Genomic DNA, 21,100 nt, shown 5'->3' with positions numbered 1-21,100 from the left:
TATAAAATCCCACAATTCCCTAGCTACACCATCGTAGAAGTACTATCAATGCAAAGGCTGCAGCGGTTCACACAGAAACTGCCTTCTCATGACATCTAGAATTGCTTCATTCAATTCACAAAACCTTTGCCACTCCTTTTCTTTAAATTTTAAGTCATTTAATCAACAGTGTAGAGGTCCAATAGAAGAGATGAGGGAAGGGCAAGAAAAACATAAGAGTCCAAGTTACTTCAGAATAACTTATGATGCCCCATACATTTTTCATGGGCAGCAACATGTGGTCTGGAGAAAACCTAAATAGAGAATAAAAATGCAAAACGTATATTCATATAACACCACTCATGAAATTAAATGTCTAAAGTCATTTTACCAAAGGAATCAGTGGACAATGAGGCAGAATAGAGGAAAAATTATAGATGTGACCAAAAACATGAATAAAGTTGTAAGTTTTGAAGAGAGCTTTCAAGCTGGAGAGAAAGATAGCAAGCTGAAAAGATTTAGATAAAATTTTTGAGCTTGTAGGTTGGTAGCTGAAGATTCTTTACTTGTTAATGGCTGCCAATCAATCTCTCTGGCTGAGAAAGTGAACAGTTATTAGCATGGAATCTCACTTCTTCAGATCACAGAATCACAGTGCAGAAGAGGCCCTTCGGCCCATCCAGTCTTCACCGACACGTGAGAAACACCTGACCTACCTACCTAATCCCAATTACCAGCACTTGGCCCATAGCCTTGAATGTTATGACGTGCTCATCCAGGTACTTTTTAAAGGATGTGAGGCAACCTGCCTCCACCACCCACCCAGGCAGCGCATTCCAGACCGTCACCACCCTCTGGGTAAAAAAGTTTTTCCTCACATCCCTCCCTAAACCTCCTGCCCCTCACCTGGAACTTATGTCCCCTCATGACTGACCCTTCAGCTAAGGGGAACAGCTGCTCCCTATCCACCTTTTCCATGCCCCTCATAATCTTGTACGCCTCGATCAGGTCGCCCCTCAGTCTTCTCTGCTCCAACGAGAACAACCCAAGTCTATCCAACCTCTCTTCATAACTTAAATGTTTCATCCCAGGCAACATCCTGGTGAATCTCCTCTGCACCTCCGCCAGTGCAATCACATCCTTCCTATAATGTGGCGACCAGAACTGCACACAGTTCTCCAGCTGTGGCCTCACCAAGGTTCTATACAACTCCAACATGACCTCCCTACTTTTGTAATCTATGCCTCGATTGATAAAGGCAAGTGTCCCATATGCCTTTTTCACCACTCCACTAACATGCCTCCCCTAATTGTTTTAGGGGATTTTTATCATGGAAAATTTTTAATCTTAATTTTTTCTAAATTTGTCTTTCTGCCTCTTTTCTTTCTCTTTCCAATCTTTCTTTCCCTCTTTTCATTTATTTTTCTAATGTAACTTTGAATTCACCCACTCTAATTCACCAGCTTGTTTATTTCTCAATCCTTTAATCATCATAAAGGAGACACACTGTTTGTCCCATTGTTTACCAAAGTGCACTGTTGTCCTCGATATGCCATTATGAGCTTGCAACTCCAGCAACTTTATTGGCAAAAAAGTTTTAAAACTTAAGTGTGCACAAACAAGTCTTACAGGGCACGCTGCAGCAAAATCTGGGCCATTGTGAATAATTTTCCTGTGGAAAGAAGCTACTGGTGTACTGCCAACAAAGAAATCATGTCTAATGCATCTTCTCTAATCAACAACCTTTATATAAAAAGCAATTTTTCCAACAATAGAAAATGTTTTTTTCCCCAGAAAGAAGAATGACTGTTCTTCGAGCTCAGCCTTTTCTGCAGTTTGTTGCTCAAAGGAGAGATCACATAACTATAGTTTCAAAACAGCTATTTTTCAAAAATATACTTTTCTCTGTTTGTGTAACTTCTGAAGTTATGAAGCCAGATTTTGAGTACTTGGCTGCTGACAGTCCTTTACTACAAAGCAATAAATCATTGGGCGCATGAAATGATTATGGACAGGCAGAATGTTGTGTACTGAACTAATAAGAATACAGTCTTGATTTTGGCTGCTCTGAGAAATTCAGGATTTTTTTCATCTCAGAATATCAGTCAAAGAGACTTTCAAATGGCTTCATTGCATTTTCCAGTGAACTGCTTGGACATATGGTGTTCAAAATGTCAGGATAATATGCTTTCCATGGTATTGCTTTTTTGATTGAAATAATATGTGAACAGTTCCTGACTTGAAGTGCTTAGATATACACATATCAACTAATGCAGTTCATAATGAAGATGTACATTTTTACTAAACAGAATCTCTTCCCACCAGAATTGTCGTGACAACACAGCTGGTGGCCATTGTGAAGAGTGTGCTCCTGGGTACTATGGGATAGTAAGAGGATCGCCAAATGACTGCCGTCCTTGTGCTTGTCCTCTTCAGATTTCCAGTAACAAGTAAGATTCTCGCATTCCAACATTTCAGATGCCATTGCCAAGATCCACAAGACAAAATGGGCCTGAATGTTTGTAGGGTCCTCATGATCACTCGTCATGTCTCGAGATCAGAACACCCAGTCAGTGGCTGTGTATAGAAATTTATACCATTCCTCTTGAAGGTTCTGCTGAGCTCCAGTTAGAGAACATCTGTGGAAGTTCCATATGAATATTTAATTTAATCATTTTAAGAACCGGTAGAATTATGAACATAAAATATATAAACTCATCCAAATTATTCTGTGAGCTTTAGAAACCATTCTTACCACTTCCTAAAAATGTTTTCCTTTTGCAAAACCTCATATTTTGCATGTCACTAGAAATTTTTACCCCATTTTCTTCCACCCAATCTCCTAAGGTGCTGATGCTCTTATGCATTTTATTCTTGCTGGTCATTTTCCAGTACCTCTCCCAAATGATCTTTGTTCATGTTTGCTTCTATACAACATTCTGTTCAACCATAAAGAGCACTGCAGCTAAGTTCGATCTGATCCCCACCTAAGTTCACTTGTTCAATTGGAGCAACAAGTGTAAAATAGCAATCAGCAACCACAACCTGGTCAATTTTTCCCTCCTTAATCTGTGGGTAATAAGTTCACTAATAGTGCCTATACAGTAGCCCTAGTTGAGATCAGGCAGCTCAACATTGACCAGGGAATGAACCTAGGATCTGCTTACCTTTTATTGCTTAGTTATTCACAGGCTTAATCAACTGAGTGATCAGGAGAGCCTTTATCTGAGATTTGTTGAAAGATGATTGACAGATTATCAGGAAGAAAATGAGGTAGAAGATCAGAAAAATTTCCACCCACCTCATCTGCATTTTAGTGATGGAGTTTTGTTTGCTGTAGGCATAGGCCTAGCATAGCCACCACTTCCTTTCCCAACCTCAAGTAAGAAATATATATCTCTGCTCCTTTTTCCTGATTTTTGTTTCTGAGCAAATGGGAATTTCTTATGAGCATATCTTTTTATTTTTGCATTATGGTATTTTAACTTTCTCATTATCTGTGGTTAAAGCTACTCAATGTTTCAGTGAGGACCAAGAATTTAACAAAACTGTTGAGACAGCCCTGGCAGCAGTGTCACTTCAGACTTTTCATTGTGTGAGTCAGGCATGCCACCTGCCTGATGAACCTGTTTACTTGTTTTCTGGATGAGTTGAATGTTGACCCATGTTGCGATTTAGATATACAGTCATAGAGGGAAGATTCTTTCTGCAGTGCAATGAAATAACCTTACAGTTCAGTCTGGCCCTGCAAGGAAAACTTACATCAAGTAATTAGTTTTATTTTAATATCAGTGCGGCCTGACATTTATTGCCATTATTGAAAATGAAAGCAAAATATCTTTAGATTAATTTGTTATCTATTTAGCTTTAGTTGACCTTTCGTATTTAATTATTTTTAGCTTTAGTCCTACTTGCATTATGGAAGGACATAATGCTTACCGCTGTGATGCATGTCAAGAGGGATATGAGGGGCAGTACTGTGGCAGGTAAAGTGTCATTTTGATCATCTGCATGTAGTATAATAATTCAAGGATTAATTTGTTAATTATTAGGATAGTTAAGTAACTATGGTATAGTAAACAATTCTAAGGTATTATACATATGTTCTTAAAACATTATAATGCTTAAGATCTTTTCTTATATGAAAACAAAATCAATATATATGCCGACCCTGAAATTAGGGAGGAGGCAAAAGGGTTGCGTAGTTTGGGCAAGAGCAGGTAGAAATTGGATGGACCATAAAAATAAGGACATTATGTCATACAATCTATTCTCTATTATTCACACGTAACAATTTTGGACACAAAGGATACTAGTACATCTCTTGAAGCTAGTGTTTCTAATTTAACAGGCTAGTTTCTTGAAATCAATCAATCACAGAGAGATCATTTGTTTTATGGGATCTGCCCATTGAGAAAGCAACAACACTGAAACATTTTTTTAACTTATTTTCCTGGAGTGCAGGCGCGCTTACACTGCATGTGGATCTGCAGGTATGTGAGCAGGCATGTACCAGCACTGGAAATGATGGGGTAGTCATGTGTAATGTCTAAATACCTCTGATTCAAGGATATGGCACTGAGCCAGAAACATATCCATCAAGTAAGTTCCAGAATCCAATCCCAGAAAACCTCTTTCAGGATGTCTGAGTTTAGGGTTTATGTTTACCAATGCATTTGAATATCACTGTTTGCAAATTCTGATTTTGTCATTGTTAGGTGTGCACCTGGTTACTATGGTAATCCAAGAATTGAAGGAAGCTCTTGTGTACAATGTGAGTGTGATCCTATTGGTTCATTACCTGTACCATGTGACAAAGCCACTGGTCAGTGTAAATGCAAACCAGGAATGAAGGGCTGGACCTGTGATAGCTGCATGGAGTGGCATGTTCGTGAAGGCACGAAATGTATTTGTACGTATCCTAACATCAAATATTATTAAAATCATGTGCACTGACTTGTCTGCATGTATATTTTCTCCAACATGACAAATTCAAATCACTGGACTTCATAAACTATACAGTTATTGATTCATCATTTAGGAAGGCTTGCAATACATGCAGATAGCTGATTTTGCAGAGCTCTATCCAAATGGCCTCCAGCCTCAGTTTTTTATGGTTTGATATTGATGCTGTTGAAACCACTTACAACAAGCCAGATTTTCAATTTTGCAAGCTTTGGGTTAATCCAGTAATTTTAAGTGCGACAAGTTTGCACCCTTTGATAACCAAACTAGAATGTTGCGTTTCGTGTTGTTGTATTTACAAATAAGAAACTTTTTGTACTCAGAAATCTGTTTCTTTAAACAGACCTGCAACAATCTTTCAAGTTTACCAGATAATCTTGTTAATTTAATGCAATTCTATACTGAGAATGGTTTTAATCCTCATCTTGTTTCTTCATAGATTACTACTGTGTATTCAGATAGGTGTTCTGGTTTTCATGGCCAGGATTTTTCAGTTGGCATGTTTTGGCGGGCCCGACACGCCAACGTGTAAAATGATGCACGATGTTTTGTTTGGCAGGCACGTGCTGGAGTCGACTGCACACCCGCTAATAATTGATAGGCCTATTAAGGCTATTAACGAATTAATTAATGTCAAGTTATGGTTGGTGGGCAGGTGAAAAGGCCAAGTGGCCTTTACGTTTTTTAGGAAATCTCATCCATGAGCAGGATGAGGTTTCCGAAAGCTTTTATGAATTAAATAAAAAATTTTCCTGAAAAATAAAAACATGTTCCATCTCATGTGACACAGTCACATGAGGGGACATGTTTCATTCAATTTTCATTGATTTTATTTATTATTTTCAAAAGCGCTTCAATCTCCCTGAGGTAGCTCCGTGCCTCAGGCAGATTGTTGCACTCGTTCACGCGCACTGGCCCCGACACTCCCTCCTCCCTCCGCCCGCACAGGTAGTGCTGAGTGCTATCGCTCGCATTTTGTGCTGGGTGGGCCTTAACTGGTCCACCTGTGTAAAATGTTGGTGTGGAGCCGATCGCCGGCGGTGGTCGGCTCCGCGACTGCACCTGCCAAGCCCACCTGACGCGGGAAAAATTCAGGCCCATCAGGCTAAAGGATGAAGTATCTACATTGTCAAAAAGTTCTTCCAGAACTAGAAATGGTAGCAGATTCATAAACCTTCAGTACAAAGGAAGAGTGGCAGCTCTTAGAAGCTCTTCATTTGACTTTCATTCAGTATAATAAATAAAGATAGCTGTATTTTCAAAATTCTATACAAATCACTAATCTCAGTCTTGTATTATTTGATACTGAAGCTGTTTAAATTATTGAATTTGGACTTTACTTTAGACTTCATCTTCCAGAAAGTTATGAAGTTGAGTTTGTCAATTGGGAGGTAGACTTTTTAAAATTACAGCAATTTTCTTTTCCCTTTGAGAAATCTAGGTGAAAGGTTGAGGCCGGCACAGATAATACTACAAAGGCTGAAAATGAAACCAGCCATAAAGCTTAGTGGCCATGATGAGTTTTGAACCATGAAATTGAAAATTACTATTTACTATCATATTTGATAAATGCTGTCAAAGCTTTTCACCTTGCACTCATCAGGACACATGCAAGAATGCCAAATTACAAAGGGAACAACAAATTGTACTGCTTGAGAAAATGGGTGCTGATTGATTGGCACGTCGGCTGTGAGCGGTTGAGATGTTGCCATGGTGAATGCGCCAGGGAGCTATTGCCCCCATGCTTTTGATTATTCAATAAGGTTGCGTACCACACAAATGAGTAATGTGGTATATGAATTTCAGTGCTGGTGCGATGCCAGGTACCCAGACCATATGTCCTAATGATTAGTGGAGCATATCAGATGGCACATCCCTTTGGCTGTTCTCAATAGGCAGAGTACTGACCGTACTCAACCAACCTGTGCTTGCAAAACTCAGAACACAATGTCTAACATTGTATGTGATTGCATGATTGGGCAGCAGTTACTGACAATCCTGAGTGCATTAGGAATTACACTAAGAACCAATTTAAGATTATCAGTTGTGTTATGATCCCAGCTGGTGTTACTACTGGACAAGCCTGATCCCAGGGTGGAACCTGGCTTGATAGATCCTAACATTTATTTTTGTTTTGAAATGTGGAGAGTGGCTACTGAACAGAGTTACTGGAGTCAGCTGATGAACTTTTAATAAAATAATAAAACATTTATTAAACAAGAAAAGATGAACTATATTAAATTACTCCTTCACCCAAAAATATACCTTTACAGCTACATAAAGATTCATAAGGATAACCCAAGTTACAAAAGCGATCTTATACTCTCATGTTCCTAGTAAGTACACAGTCCATGCAAACCAATAGGTGACCTGTGGTCAGGTACACCACACTCTGAAACCAAGTGACAGATGCCACCCCAAACAGAAGCTATGGATCTCTCATCAACTCCCCACAGATACTTGTCACCCCGTGACCAACCAGTCTCAGTGAACTCCATTTTTCACGCGAACCTCCACTGTTTCAAATCTCTACTCTCGAAGAACCCGCTTTGGAATATTCTCCCAAATGACACTTTCTATCAGATGTCTTCCACAAGGGTCCACCTCCAGGGTTTCAAACTCTCCTTCCGATGTTCCTCCCCCTGGATCGCCACATGCATTCAAGCTTTGCTTTCCATGCACGCTGTCTCAGATACTCAGCTGTGCCAACAGAATACCACTGCTTCACATGCCCATAATAAGGAGTCACCAACCTTTGGCTGTCTCCTTGGATCTTCTGGCTTCTCACAAGCCTATTTTGCCTTAAGTCTGCTTCCTGCAGCTTTCTCTCTTGAAACTTGGAGTCTTCCTCTCTGCTCCTTGCTTTCACTTCAACTGAATAGGATCTTGATCCAGATTCCTGTCCTTGTCCTTTGACTTAACAAAGGGCTTCTTGGGACCTTTTTCTTTTTCCTTTAGGACCTGCTCCCTGCAGCTCCCTCTCCCAGTGGACTGCTGAGAACTTGGTATCTGCCTTGAGATCCAGAACTCACTTGACATTTCCTGTTACTTTAACTTTAAAGCAACTCAACCAAGATTCTTAGACTTATTTTCCTCAGCAATCTGCTAGTATGTCCAGCTAGAGAGAGACTTAAACAGTTTCCTCCACCTTAGGGCATAATCACCAACTGAACTCAAACTGCTTTGGGTTTCTCTGGCCAGAATTTTCGGGTCAGCGAGTGGGGGCAGGGCCCACTTACTGATGCATAAAATGACGCGTGGTGACATCGGGTGTGCGTCTCGATGTCAGCACACGCCATTCAGATTTTCAGTTTGATGGGCGCACACCCGAATCAGCTGCGCGCCCGCCGGACTGTCAAAGACCTATTAAGGCCATTTAAATATCAATTAAAAACTTAACGGAGCTGCCTGTCCAACCTTAAGGTTGGCGGGCAGGCGAGTAGCCCAGACGGCCTTTGCATTTATCATGGAACCTTATCCACGGGCGGGATGGGGTTTCATGAAGGTATTTGAAGTTTTATAAAAAGTTTTAATAACATTCATAGACATGTCACAGCTCATGTGACACTTTCACATGAGGGGACATGTCTTAAATTTATTTTTCTTTATTAAAATTTTCAGAACTTCAACAAATTTTCCTGAGGCAGCTCTGTGCCTCAGGGAAATTTCTGCACTCTTTCGCGCGCATGCGCAAAAGAGCACAGTCCCTGATTCAGGCAACTCTCCCCCTGCCCACACAGGGAGCGCTCAGCGCTTCTGGGCGCGCGTCACGCTGGGCAGGCCTTAATTGGCCCACCCATGTAAAATGGCGGCGCCCAGCCGATTGCGGGCGGCGATCGGCTGCGTGCCTGCCCGTGCCTGTTCTCACCCAACCCCCCCCCCCGCCCCGACAGGGAGAAAATTCTCCCCTCTGTGTCTGTGGGTCCCTCTCTTTGCACCCTTGTTGCTCGGCAACAGCAGAATTTTTTTCTACCTTGCATTTGTTTTGACTCCCCTGCAAGAGCCACAAAACCTCATTAAAATGCAGGCATCTTTTAAAGTGAAACTTAAGTTTCCCCTTTCTTAGCACACAAATACAGAAATACAAATTAAGCTTAAACTTAAAGATATACCTTATTTCTAACGCACACAAATACGCATGTAACTTAAACTATCTCTCGTTCCTGACAGTTGGGCTCATGAGGTATCTCACTTACGCTTGCTGGAAGCTACATATATTCATATGCAGCCAAAAGGAGTATGTCCAGACTTTGCACCTTTTTTGAGTAAACAAAAGCATGGAGGGCAGTCCTCCCTAGTACATTCGCCATGGCAACATCTCAACCAATCATAGGTGACTTGCCAAGCAATCAGCAATCGTTTTCTTATGCAGTGTAAATTGTCTTTCCCTTTGAAATTTAGCATTCTTGCATCTGCCCTGATGACTGCAAGACAAAAAGTTTCAACAGCATGTCTCTTTTTTCAGCAATACATTGCTAAGCATTACTCCATTCATTAGTTTAACAGAGGTATTAACCTGTGGTTGACCTCCCTTTGGATTTTTGAAAAGCCTTATTAATAATACACTCCCTTAAAAAGGACAGACTTATAACCTGTGATTAATGTCTCTTATAAAATAACAGAAAGGGGAACATACTAAGGCCAGAATCTTCGGGTTGGCGAGCGAGGGCGGGGGCCGGGCCCACTCACCGACGCGTAAAATGATGTTTGGTGACGTTGGGCATGCATCCCGATGTCACCGTGCGTCATTCAGATCTTGAGTTCAGCGGGCACGCACCAGAGTCGGCTGGGTGTTCGCCGAACTGTCAAAGGCCTATTAAGGGCATTTAAACAGCAATTAAACTAATTAATTAAGCTGCCCGTCCAACCTTAAGGTTGGAGAGCAGGCGAAGAGCCCAAGTGGCCTCCGCATTTAACATGAAACCTCATCCACGGGCGGGATGAGGTTTCATGAAGGTTTTTAAAGTTTAATAAAAATTTTTAATAAAATTCATTGGTATGTCCCAGTTCATGTGACACTGTCACATGAGGGGACATGTCTTAAGAATTATTTTTTCTTTATTAAAATTTTCAAAAATGTTTGAAAGAGCACAGGCCCCGACTCAGCCTCCTCCCCCCACCCGCACAGGGAGCGCTCAGCACTTCTGGGTGCGTGTCACACTGGGTGTGCCTTAATTGGCCCACCCATGTAAAATGGCGGCGCGCAGCTGATCGCGGATGGCGATTGGCTGCGTGCCCACCCGTTCCCGTCCAATGCCCCGACGAGGAAAAATTCTCTCCTAAGTGTTTATCCACCAACATTGTGACGAATAATTTTTGCCTATTGTCATTTCATTATAACTGTTCTGTACCTCTTTCTGTGAATATGTCCTTTACTTCCATAATTAATGACAGATTTCATACTGAAATCCATGATTATTCCAAGAATCTACCATCTCAAGGAGTTCTAAGTTTTATTATTATGAAGGCATACTGATTTCCACATGTTGAACTAATTATATATTTTGACAAGTTTTTAACTATGTAGCAGTTGAATAATCAATTCTCAGTCCCGCTAATGATTTCTACATGATAAGGCATAAGAGAAACTTCTCAATGTTTGAAATAATGGTCTGGCCTTTGCTCTACGTGGCTTATTCCTAATAAGCTGAGTCACTTCCTATCTTTGTAGGAAAATTGCTGATGACATGAGCACTTTATGTTTACAAGCTAAGTGACAAAATAAAATTTCTTAAATACATTTGACCTTGTGGATGTAAAATTAAATTTACTGATCTTGCACCCCAGCAGGAAGCCATTTTCAAAGGTAGCAAGGGTTGGATGTCCAGCTAAATAGGCAGAATGATGATTTTACAAATTGCAGTATATTTGAGCATTGCTCTCCACTAGAATTGTGAGATCTTGAATTTACCTCCTAACATTTCCCAGTATATTGCTTAACAGAAATTCAATTATTTTGATAAAGTGGAGTAAGGCAGGAGAGAGGTTACACAAAGTAGAAATATATGCATGAATTGTTGCCTTTGATTTGGGTAATGTCTGAAATTGTGGCTTTTGATTTGTTTTGAGATGCGTGTTGTGTTTTAACATAGGGTTTAAGTTTCATATTTTCACACTAACAAGTGTCAGTTGCCAGCTTTGGAAAGTGCTAACATTCTCACTATAACAGCAATTATTCCTTGGTTGGTTAGATCAGAGACATTTGGTTTTCAGTTTACATTAAAAAAAATTTAGGAAGTTTGTAATCATCGGAATATTATATATATTCAGGAAGAAGAAAGGTTTCCAGACAGTAGCGTTGAATGGTAGTCACACTACAAGTTGTGAGGAAGGAAAGCAGAGGAACTGGTAATCAAGAGGGGAAGAAAGAGACAGGGGATAAAACAAGGAAAGAGACCCATTGGGAGGAGTAACAAATACATTGCCAGGAGCAATCCATGAGATTTCAAAGGACAAGGCAGAACAGGAGAATGGGAAGATAAGTGGCAGATGCAGTTTAATGCAGAAAGTATGTGAGCTAATACATTTTGAGAGGTAAATCAAAGAGAAGAGGCTATGATCTCAAGCTAAACGGTAAATGTGGATGGGGGCAAATCAGGAAGATTAGTAAAGAAAAGCAGGAATGAATTTAACTTTAATGCTGGTAAGGTCGGCTAAAACATCTGTGTCATCACCTTTAGTTGTTCTATGCCTTTTTAATGAAAATATTTTCACATTACTTTATCCACACACATCTGCAGTACTGATAATGGTCATATTTCAGTGGATAAAGAATCGAAAATGGTATTTTAAGTCATGATAAGAAAGCATTATGTTGTTATGCTGCATACAATGTAGAAAGGATAGGACATTTGGTCAGCAAAGTTCATTTTGAATATTTAAGATGCTTGTATTTCATTGCCATGTGCACTATTGTCACACACTCCATTCATTGACCAGTATAAAATGAATCAAATAACCAAATGAGTTAAAATGTGAATTAATATAGCAGTTTGAAAATGTAAAAATATCATATCAATACATTGCCTTCAGTTGCTACAATGACCAACTGTAATATCTAGCCTAATGCTTTAAAATATTTTCAAAGATGGGATCTATATTAATTGTAAGGCTTTATTACAATCATTTATTATTCCTTGAAATGCCATAAAAGTTTATTGTGTAAACATATAAACATACTAATGTGGAAAAGACAGATTGCATTTAACTTTTATACCGTTTGCTTGGAGTCTAACTAGTTTTGTATTGATGTTGAATAAATCTTACATCAGCTTGTGAGGATGAATGCACGGGACTTCTGCTGAATGACCTTGAACACCTTAATCAACTGATTACAAGGCTGAATCTCTCTGGACCCTTCCCTCCTCCTTATAAGGTGCTTTACAGATATGAAAATGTATCTCAAGAATTGAAGGCAAGTACAGATTTCTGTTTCAAACTAGTCTTTTAGGATATGCTAACTAAATTTAGTAAAAAAAGAATAAGACAAGGAAAGGAATTGTATTGAAAATATTGATTTACTGTTTTTAATGTATCTGATAGTATTACATCAGTTGAAAAAGTCAGCATTTTTCATCTATTTATGTAACCAACAAATTGTGAATGTTTTTCGAGCTAAATAGTAATTTCAATTACACAACAATTTATTTTTTGTAGGGCAGAGAGTGACAGGGTGACGAATTTATTAAAAACCGAAGGAGAAACAAGCAGAATCACACAATCACAGGATTGTTACAGTACAAAAGGAGGCCATTCAGTCCATCGTGTCTGCGCTGGCTTTCCAAATGAGCAATTCACATTGTGCCATTTCCCAGCCTTCTCCATGTAGCCCTGTACATTCTTCGTTTTCAGATAATATCGAATTCCCTCTTGAGTGCCTCGATTGAACCTGCCTCCACCACACTATCAGGCAGCGCATTGTAGATCGCAACCACTTGCTGTGTGAAAAAGTTTCTCTTCATGTCTCCATTGCTTCTTTTGCTAATTATCTTAAATCTGTGACCTCTCATTCTTGATCCTTCCACCAGTGGAAACAGTTTTTCCCTATCTACTCTTTCCAGACCCCTCATGATTTTAAATACCTCTATCAAATCTCCTCTCAACCTTCTCTTCCCAAAGAAAACAGTCCCAACTTCTCCAGTCTATCTAACTGAAGTTCTTCATCCCTGAAACCATTCTCATGAATCTTTTTCTGCACTCTCTCTAATGCTTTCACATCTTTCCTAAAGTGTGTTGCCCAGAACTGGACACATACTCCTGTTGAAGCCTAACCAGTGTTTTATACAAGTTTAACATAGCCTCCTTTCTCTTGTATTCTATGCCCCTATTAATAAAACCTAGGATACTGTATACTCTATTAATTGTTCTCTCAATTTGCCCTGCCACCTTCAATGACTTAAGCACATATATATCCAGGTCCCTCTGCTCCTGCACCCACATTATTTTATTTTATATTGTCTCTCCATGTTCTTCCTACCAAAATGAATCAATTCACATTTCTCTGCATTAAATTTAATGTGTCATTTGTCCGCCCATTTCACCATCTTATCTATGTCCTTTTGAAGTTCTGCGCTATTCTCCTCACAATTCACAATGCTTCCAAGTTTTGTATCATCAGCAAAGTTTGAAATTATGCCCTGTACACTAAGGTCTAAGTTATGAATATATATCAGGAAGAGCAAGGGATCCGAAACTGACCCCTGGGGAACTCACTACAAACCTTCCCCCAGTCTGAAAAAAAATCCATTAAGTACTACTCTCTATTTTCTGTCACTCTGCCAATTTCGCATCCATGTTGCTAATGTACGTTTTATTCAATGATCTATAACTTTGCTCAGACGCGTGTTGTGCAGCACTGTATGAAATGCCTTTTGGAAGTCCACGTGCTACACATCAACAGCATTACCCTCATCAACCCTCCCTGTTACATCTTTCCAGCAATTTAGTTAAACACAATTTGTCCTTAGGAAATTCATGCTGGCTTTCCATAATTAATACACATTTGCTCAAGTGATTATTAATTTTGGCCCGAATTATTCTTTCTAGACCACCACTGAAGTTAAACTGACTGGCCTATAGTTTTTGGGCTTATCATTACACCCGTTTTGAACAAGGGTGTAACATTTGCAATTCTCCAGTCCCCAGCACCACACCTGAGTCTAAGGAAGACTGGAAAATTATGGCCAGTGCCTCTACAATTTCCACTCTCACTTCCCTCAGTATCCTTGGATACATCTCATCTGGTCCTAGTGCCTTACCAATGTTTAAGTGCAGACAGCCTATCCAATATCACCTCCTTATCAAATTTAAATCTATCACATGTTTGGGTTATCTCCACTTTCAGCACGATCTGGGCAGTATCTTCTTCCTTGGTAAAGACAAATGCAAAATAATCATTTAATACTTCAGCTATTCCCTCTGATTCCATGTCTCCATTTTTTGGTCCCTCATCGATCCCACACATCCTTTTACTCCCCCGCCCCCCACCTCTTGCTATTGCTATGCCTTTGGAAGACGTTGGAATTCTTTTTTATGTTAACTGCTAATCTCTTTTCATATTCTCTTTGCTTCTCTTATTTGCTTTATCGCTTCCCCTCCGAACCTTCTATATTCAGCCTGGTTCTCCATTATATTATCCACCTGACAACTGTCATAAACACTTTCTTTTCTTCATCTTTATCTCTATCTCTTTTGTCATCCAGGGAGCTCTGGATTTGCTTACCCTACCTTTCCCTTCATAGGAATATACCTTGACTGTGCCCAAACGATCTCTTCTTTGAACTAAGATAAAAGAAAAAAACTGCAGATGCTGGAAATCCAAAACAAAAACAAAAATACCTGGAAAAACTCAGCAGGTCTGATAGTATCTGCAGAGAGGAACACAGTTAATGTTTCGAATCCATATGACTCTTTAACAGAGCTAAGGAAAAATAGAAAAGAGGTGAAATATAAGCTGGTTTAAGGTGGGGTGGGACAGGTAGAGCTGGATAGAGGGCCAGTGATAGGTGGAGATAACCAAAAGATGTCATAGACAAAAGCACAAAGAGGTGTTGAAGCTGGTGATATTAACTAAGGAATGTGATAATAGGTGACATTAAGGGTAGAAAGCAGGACGAGCAAGGTACAGATAGCCTTAGTGGGGGTGGGGTGGGGGGAAGGGATCGAAATAGGCTAAAAGGTAGAAATAAAACAATGGATGGAAATACATTTAAAAATAATGGAAATAGGTGGGAAAAGAAAAATCTATATAAATTATTGGAAAAAAGGGGGACAAAAGCACATGACTCAAACCTCCCTGTCGCTTGCCATTTCAACACTCCACCCTGCTCTCATGCCCACATGTCCGTCCTTGGCTTGCTGCATTGTTCCAGTGAAGCTCAACACAAACTGGGGGAACAGCACCTCATCTTCCGACTAGGCACTTTACAGCCTTCTGGACTGAATATTGAGTTCAACAATTTTAGATCATGAACTCTCTCCTCCATCCCCACCCTCTTTCCGATCCCCCTTTTTTCCAATAATTTATATAGATTTTTCTTTTCCCACCTATTTCCATTATTTTTAAATGTATTTCCATCCATTGTTTTATCTCTACCTTTTAGCCTATTTCAATCCCTTCCCCCCACCTCACTCCCACTAGAGCTATCTGTACCTTGCTCGTCCTGCTTTCTACCCTTAATGTCACCTATTATCACATTCCTTAGATAATATCACCCGCTTCAACACCTCTTTTCCTTTTGTCTATGACATCTTTTGGTTATCTCCATCTATCACTGGCCCTCTATCCAGCTCTATCTGTCCCACCACCACCCCCCACCCCTTAAACCAGCTTATATTTCACCTCTTCTATTTTTCCTTAGTTCTGTTGAAGAGTCATACGGACTCGAAACGTTAACTGTGCTCCTCTCCGCAGATGCTGTCAGGCTTGCTGAGTTTTTCCTGGTATTTTTGTTTTTGTTTTGTTCTTCTTTGAACTATCTCTTCTTTGTGGCACATTGTTTAGTTACCTTGCAAAACGGCCTTTGATTCCAATTTATTTAGCCCAGATCCATTCTTACCCATTGAAGTTGGCTTTCCCCCAGTTAAATATCCATATTTTGGATTGTTCTTTGTCCTTTTCCATAGCCAGCCTAGACCTTATGACACAATGATCACTCTCCCCTAAATATTGTCCTATTGGTACTTGACCCATTTATCCCACCTCATTCCCAAGAACCAGGTCCAGTAGTGCCTCCCCTCTCATTGGACTGGAAACATATGCTGTAGAAAAATTTCCTGAACGTCCTCCAGGAACTCTTTCCCCTCTTTGCCCTTTACACTGCTACTATCCCAGTCTATATTCAGATAATTAAAGTCCCTCATTATAACCGCTCTAAAATTCTTGCACCTGTCTGTAAATTCCTTGCAAATTTGTTCCTCTACAACCTTTCCTACTAGTTGTTGGCTTATAGATTACACTGAGCAATGTAATTGCACCTTATTTTGTTCCTTAGCTCTTGCCAAATAAATTCTGTCCTTGACCCCTCTGGGACATTCTCTCCAGCACTATAATGATCTCCTTAATCATTAAGCGCTGATCTTACTGAACATATTAAGAATTCAGTTGGGCACTCCCACCTCCTTTTGAACATAATGATCTAAAAGTTGTGAACAATGTGTGGTTTGATTTTCCAAGATGTGCTGTCGACGATTCAGGTTACTTACCAGAAACATAGGCCAGAATTTTCCGACCCCATTGATGTTGGGCGTCATGGTGGGCAGGGGGGTGGAACAATACAGTGAGAAGGCCAAAAATTGGTTTCACACCATAATGAAAGCACAGCAGGATCATCTGATGGTGCTCACATGGCAGAACACCAATCCTGCTGGAGGCCTGCATGAACCCGCTTTGCATCCTGCTAATGGAGTGCAAAGTAAGATGCAACCAGAATCGTACCCCCAAGCCAGATTTGCCATTACGCCAGTGGGAAAACATGCTGACTAAGAACAGGTCTGGACAAGTGTGAGGTGCAAAAGTCTGGCCTCACCATTGGGGCCTTGCTTAGATCGCGGACATCAGAGGAACAGAAGGTGAGGGAGCCCTACAGCTACCGGACCCTGGAAGAACATGTGCATCACATGCTGGGTGAATTCTCATGGACATGGCTGTGCCACAAGCAGCTCTCGGAAGGTGGGAGGTCTCCATTGATGTCTCGGGTCTGCTTCGGAACACCATGGTCTTGACCATGGGCTGCTACAGATAATCGGCGAGGGGGTGGAGAGGAAGGTCCAGCTGTGCGTGGGAGAGGAATGTGGTTGGGAGGGGGGGACAAAGGTGTCAGGAAGAGGAAGCAGTTCGGAGGGGGGAAGGTTTTCGGCGGGGAGGAAGGAGCTCTGAAGGGGAAAGTAGTAATGGTGGAGGAAAGTGTCCAAGGGGAGGAGGGGTAAGGGTGGAGAATGGCATAAGGAGAGGGATGACCAGTGAATGTGCAAGGGAGGGGTCTGTGGAGTCAGCGACTGCCTCCTGGGGACCGAACTGAGGGTGGGCATGGCAGAAGCGAATTGTGAGTATGAGAGGGAGCAGAGTGATCCGGAAGGGTGGGAGGGTGAGGCTGCGGTAGAAGGGACAACGAGCCAGTTGGTGGGGACGCAGAGAGAGACATGGACCCTGGGGTTGGGAAGGAGGAGGTCAGGGAGGCCAATGTGGATGGGGGAGGGATTCTCAGGAAGGTAGGGAGCATGCACATTCACCTGGACATCCTGGAAAGAAAAGGGTTCTGGTTGGTAGGTAACAGTGGAGAGGTGGAAGATGATGTCAGGGGTGTCAACAGTGACGGGCGAAAGGACATGGGTGACTGGGGGAGGGGAAAGTGCAGGAGAGCTGAGCAGAAACGTGATGACTACCATTTTTCTGAAATTGAAAGTGAGCGGGTCATGCTGGACAGGGTGGAGATACAGGTCAGCTCAGATGGACACTGAAAGTGAACCCCAGCAGGCAGCATTGAAAATACTCAGGACATTGAGATGAGTGTGATGGAGGAAGGCTCCATGTGCGTGGAAGAGTGCTTGCATGAGGCTCCGAAAGGCCCTGCCACACACACGTTTCTCCCTCCAGAATCACTCGTGGTACGGCTGCATGCAGCTGAACGGCTAGTGGGGGGCGATACAGGGGGGGCCTGTAAATGAAGCTGAAAAGCACCATTACACCTTATTCAGTAAAAGTGAAAAAGTAAAAGTCAAATTATAAAGTGACAAAATGTGTTCACCTGTGCAACCACTTGTGATCAGAAATTTTTAACTTTCTTAGGCCTCCCACTTCTTCCAGGTGCTGCCCTGATATCCACAGGACAGGTGGAGACAGCCTGTGCAATGGTTGGCCCTGTTGCCTCTGATGATTTTGGATTGTGTGCTCTGGACATCTGAGGCCTCGGGGGCTCCAGCTTGCTTTGGCTGTCCTCCTGTTGGCCAGCTGCTTCCTCTGTGGTGACAGAGGACTGGGTTGAGGGGGTCACAGGCAAAGGGGATTGAGAATGACAGGACAGCCTCTGAGATTCCTGAGTGGATGACCCAGGGGTGTCCAGCTGCCACTCCTCCTCCCTTTGGCTGCCCAAGAGCCCCGGACTGACTCCTTGAGGGTAAAGAGCGCCTTGAGGAATGTCGTGGTGCCCCGATTCCCTCTTGCGTTGCCACTGCAGGAACTCACCCATGGTGACCGCGATGGAGTGCAGGTCTGCGCGCACCTCCAAATTCTGCTGGACCAGGGTCTCCATGGCATCCGTCATCCTCCCCATGGAGACCTCCATGCATGCACATGTGGGTACAACTTCATAAGAGAGCAGACGGAAGCACTCCTCCGACTCGCTTGCCACTCTGTTGAGGGCTTCCAACAGCTCTGCGTGATGTTCCCCCACCTTCTGCTGACTCTCCACGATGAGTTGGAAGGCTGACTCCAGAAGCTTGTCATCTACTTGGACCTCACATATGCCTCTTCCCCAGCTGTCCTCCAAGTGCTGGGGAGCTCGGCTGACCCTGCTTCCTCCTGCTGCGGACACGTGTCCGTGCAGTGACCATCAGATTGTGAACCCGAGCCTGCTCTGGATCCAGGTCCCACAGAGGTGTGTGTCTCTGTGCTGGTGGAGGGTGTGGGTAAGCGCTGTGACAGGTCTCCCAGGCTGCTTATTTCCAGCTCTTCAATGGAGGAGGTGTCCTCTTGGCTGGAGGTGAGGACCTGGATGGAGCTGAGGGACTGACTGGCTGAGGGTTTTGTTTGCTTGACAGAGCTCCCTGTGAACCAAAGTAGAGATAATTAGTGAATGGCAGCAGAGTCAAAAGCAGGAGAGAGAGCACTCACAGTTGCATTGAGAGAGGGATGATGTGGTGCAGGATCCTCACGACAATGTTCACCACCGACATCACCGTTGCTGCAGGCACAGTCCATGTCCTCACCAGTCAGCGCGATGGCACACTCCTCAAAGCGAGTGAGGGGCCTAATATCGGCTACTCCATGCCCCGGTCTGGGACCTCTCCCTGCTGTTGTGACCCAGCTACTCCTGCATGAAAACAGATGGAGAGAGTGTGAACAGCACGCATGACACTGCATGGAATGTTTGTGTGATGAGCAGAGATATGGATGGGTTGAGGACATGAGCTCCAGAGGATATGAACCTGTTGGAGATGTGAGGGTGTGTGTGAGAGTTAGTAGTTTTGTTCCTTGAGGTGTGAGATCCCTGTGGATGTGTGATGGGTTCGTGAGTGTGCGAGTTGAGAGTGGTGAGGTGGATGACTGACCCTGGTGGAACTGATGAGATCATTCAGCTTCTTCCGACATTGGATGGCTGACCTCCTCTATGCTCCGGTGGCGCTGAGCGCTGCTGCCACCGCCTCCCAGGCTGGATTGGTGACTCTGGTGAACCTCCTGCGGCCAGGGGTGGGTAGAGAACATAGCGGTGGTCTTCCACTGTGACCCGCAGGCACCCAGAGGGGTGCCACTAAATGCGGATCTGCCGTCTTCTTTGCTTTCAGGGCCATCTGTCACTTGGAGCAGTCCTGGTCTGAAGACATGAAGTAGGTATGCGCTCTGGTGCACTTTAAACATGGCGCCCGGAGTGAGGAAGCGCTGAGGCCATGGCGTGGTGGGTAAATCTAAGCCTGCCCACCAACGATCTGGCGTGTTCCCCGTGAATGCGCAATTAATGAGGCGAAAAACCACCATTGTGACCAGCAGGTAAAATGTCTTTTTTCCCGCCCACGAGTGCACTTTGTGCAAATCTGGGACGATTCTGCCCATAGACATGTACAATTACTCCTCTTTTTCCAAGGGTATTTTACAATTTAAAGATTTTGTCTTGAACATTTTCTCAGGCATAACAGTACTGATCACTTCCAAAAGTATTCTGAGCATTTTATGCTCAAGGGTGTGTCCAATATCAAACCATACAATAGCACAACCCAAGGTGTAACAATAATATCCGCTTCTCATTTGAAATGAATATTGCAGTGGACTTCTTCAACCTCCTAGATGGTGAGCTGATAAAACACTTGTTGAGACAAGGTCAAATATGAATCATTAACAATAGCGTGCATTTATAGAGCACCTTAACATAAGACAAACATCCCTCTGCACTTCAAAGAAGTGTAATCAGACAAAAAAATGGTTGTCAAGCCGAAGGAGGAGCTATTAAGAGGGATAACCAAATGTTTGGTCAAAGAGGTAGGTTTCAAGGAGAACCTCTAATGGAGGAGATGGAGGAAGGAGGCAGATCAGTTCAGGGAAGAAATTTCAGAGTACAGGACCTAAGTAGCTAAAGGTAGCAAAGCCAGTGGTGGAGTGAAAGGAAGAGGAGATATACAAGACCCCAGAGTCAAGAGGAACAGAGAGACTCGAACAAGGGCTACAGGGCTGGCGGACTTTACAGAGATAGAGTGAGGTGAGCCCATGAAGCGTTTTACATAGGATATACATAGGATATCCAGCACAGAAACAGGGCATTTGGCCCAACTGGTCCATGCTGGATTTAAACACAAGGATGAGGATTTTGAGGAATTGGGTGATGGGAAGCTAATATTGGTTTGTGAGGACAGAGATGTCGGATGATGTAGGGTAGGATATGGACAGCAAAGTATTAGATGAATGGAAGACAAAGAAGGATGAAGGATAGGAGACTGGCTATCCAGAGAG

The 21,100-nt window shown here is 42.5% G+C and overlaps 1 protein-coding gene across 1 annotated transcript in view; it reads left to right on the top strand.

Annotated features, from left to right (window-relative positions):
• The window catches only part of lama2 (laminin, alpha 2), a 582,487-nt gene that overhangs the window by 421,530 nt on the left and 139,857 nt on the right, over positions 1–21,100 (top strand). The window contains exons 30-33 of the mRNA XM_078542125.1: positions 2,305–2,429; positions 3,879–3,965; positions 4,698–4,891; positions 12,216–12,358. Coding sequence (XP_078398251.1) covers positions 2,305–2,429; positions 3,879–3,965; positions 4,698–4,891; positions 12,216–12,358 — 549 coding nt within the window. The remainder of the gene's footprint in view (positions 1–2,304; positions 2,430–3,878; positions 3,966–4,697; positions 4,892–12,215; positions 12,359–21,100) is intronic.

This window comes from Cetorhinus maximus, chromosome 5, assembly GCF_964194155.1.
Source record: "Cetorhinus maximus chromosome 5, sCetMax3.hap1.1, whole genome shotgun sequence".
Classification (NCBI taxonomy): Eukaryota; Metazoa; Chordata; class Chondrichthyes; order Lamniformes; family Cetorhinidae; genus Cetorhinus; species Cetorhinus maximus.
The sequence above is the reverse complement of the archived record's forward strand: the minus strand, read 5'-3'. Positions and strand labels throughout refer to the sequence as shown.